Source organism: Musa acuminata, chromosome BXJ3-8 (genome assembly GCF_036884655.1).
Source record: "Musa acuminata AAA Group cultivar baxijiao chromosome BXJ3-8, Cavendish_Baxijiao_AAA, whole genome shotgun sequence".
Taxonomy (NCBI): domain Eukaryota; kingdom Viridiplantae; phylum Streptophyta; class Magnoliopsida; order Zingiberales; family Musaceae; genus Musa; species Musa acuminata.
The window spans coordinates 40,285,937-40,288,172 of record NC_088356.1 but is presented as its reverse complement, the minus strand read 5'-3'; the positions used below and the strand labels follow the sequence as shown (position 1 = coordinate 40,288,172).

Genomic DNA, 2,236 nt, shown 5'->3' with positions numbered 1-2,236 from the left:
GGATATAGAACCCAATATGTGGGGGAAAACCTAAGAAAGACACCAACCAGAAGAAAAAAAAAAGTGCAAAGAAATAAGAAAAAAAAAAGGTGGGTTGTTGTTGCTGCGTTATATGGATAAATAAAAAACGGTGAAAGAAAAGAATGGAAGAAAAAAAAAAATCAAAAGAAGGCACCAACTGGGAGAAAAAAAAAGGGGGTTGGATTGCTGTTGGTGCATTATAAGGAGAAATAAAAAACAACAAGAAAAAATAAAAAAAGGAAAAAATAAAAAATTACCATGATCATGCCTTATATTTACATCAAGAGAGTCGATTTAAATTAAAAAAATTATATTTATGTATGTTTTCGAGATCCTATGATTTTTTACTAATAAGAAAAGTAAGTAGGATTATAGATTAATTAATCTTAATCAGAAAGAAAGAAGGAAGAAAAAAAAATTAAATGATTACGATTGGAAATGAAAAAATTACACTCTTTTGATAATATAAATAATGGTGATGTAAACTATGAAGCTATATTCTGACATCCATTCCAATAAACCACTTAAAAGCTGTACCGTCGACCGAACGAGCACAAGGGAAGGGAGTATGCATTATATGCTACGTTCAGGCCCTTTGAGTGAAGATTGGCAGCCATACACCAAACTTTCGTACGCTCACAAGTCTTTAAGGTTCTGCATGCAGAATGTGCAGCTTAGCATTTCCGCCATGGAAGGACATATGCGACGTAGATGCTTGCCAAGCCATCCAACGTGAGATGGCTAAGATGACCATGAGATTCACGTTTACGTACCTCAGCTTCCATCCTTGGCCGACACCCAAGTGTTACGAAGGATGAGATGGAGAGGGATCATCATCTCCAATTCAGCCCTTGTAGGTGTTTCTTTTGACTTCATCGCTTGCAGAACCTGATGTGGGTCGATCACGAGATTCACGTTTATGTAGGCACATGTTAACCTTGGAGGGCTACAAATACCCCCATCCTCTTCCCAGAGGGAGGACGTGCAGCATCCACCGTCTTCCCTAAGTTTCTTCCTGTGCAAAAGAAAGGAGTCTGCAAATGGTGAGAGAGGAGGCTTTGCCTCCGTGACGTCGTTCGTTCTCTTTATACATTCTTGCTGTGCAAGTTGTGTCTGTGTTGTTGCACTGTGTAAGGTTCGATGCATGGTTTATAACGTAATGGCGTTTATTTGCATGCACTGTGTTGTTGCACTTGTGTAGGTAGCGATCACGAGTTTCACGTTTACGTAGGTACTACACGTTTAACGTTTTATTTGAGGAAGATGGTTATGGGCCCGCCAATGTAATATAGGTCCCAGAGGAAGGACGTGCATCATCATCGTCATCTTCTTCTTCTTCTTGTCCACACACACATCCATATCTACATGCAAATGGTTCTTTCTCTTGATCCATTTCCTGCTGTGCAAGGTTTTGATGCATGGTGGTATATAACGTGATGGTGTCGTGCATGCGTGCAGGCGGGAGAGATCAAGGTGGGGCTGTGGGGTGGCAACGGAGGGTCTGAATGGGACATGGGGGCTGCCGACCGCATCACCGAAATCAAGATTGGCGCCGTAGAGGCCATCGACGCCATCGTGATCACCTTCATCCGTAATGATCAGACGGAGACCAAGCACTTCGGCAGCATCGATTTCAAACCCTACGTGGTTCGTCCACTTCGTCATCTTCCTCCTAATTAACATTATCGATTGGTTGTACCTCAATGACAGAAAAGTGTCGTTGTTCAGATTTCTCTGCAAGAGGACGAGTATCTTGTGGGCGTCGAGGGGTCTGTGGATACGATGTGGGGATTAACTCTGGTGAGGAACCTGACGCTGAGGACCAACAAGGACAGCTATGGACCTTTCGGCTCCAGTGGCGGAATACCTTTCTCCGTTCCTCTAGTCTCGGGTAAGATCATTGGCTTCTTTGGACGTGCGGGCGAAATGATTGAGGCCATCGGAGTTTACCTGGCACCGAACTAGACCCCTTGGACTGATACTGCTGCTTCAATAAATGAGTCTTGCTGATACTTGGACTCCATAATAAATGAACTGAAATGAATTGTTACTGTCATCGTACTCCCTCCGTCTCCTCCTTGTAGTCAAAGTTGGAGGTTATCATGAATAAAATAAATAAAGGTCCAGTTTGAATAAAATAAATAAAGTCACATATATATATATATATATATATACGTGTATATGTATATATATATATATGTATATATGTATATAC

The 2,236-nt window shown here is 41.5% G+C and overlaps 1 protein-coding gene across 1 annotated transcript; it reads left to right on the top strand.

The window, feature by feature from the left end:
* The first annotated feature begins 987 nt into the window (after window positions 1-987).
* Window positions 988-2,082, top strand: LOC135644938 (protein GOS9-like). Its single transcript, XM_065162922.1, has 3 exons — window positions 988-1,064; window positions 1,480-1,668; window positions 1,750-2,082. The coding sequence occupies exons 1-3, from the start codon at window positions 1,062-1,064 to the stop codon at window positions 1,984-1,986; spliced, it is 429 nt and encodes a 142-aa protein (XP_065018994.1). The 5' UTR covers window positions 988-1,061; the 3' UTR covers window positions 1,987-2,082.
* The last annotated feature ends 154 nt before the right edge of the window (window positions 2,083-2,236 follow it).

Excerpts from the sequence above, each read along its gene's own strand:
- LOC135644938 (XM_065162922.1), top strand. Across the intron at positions 1,669-1,749 it reads TCGATTTCAAACCCTACGTG|ATTTCTCTGCAAGAGGACGA; the intron begins GTTCGTCCACTT and ends GTCGTTGTTCAG.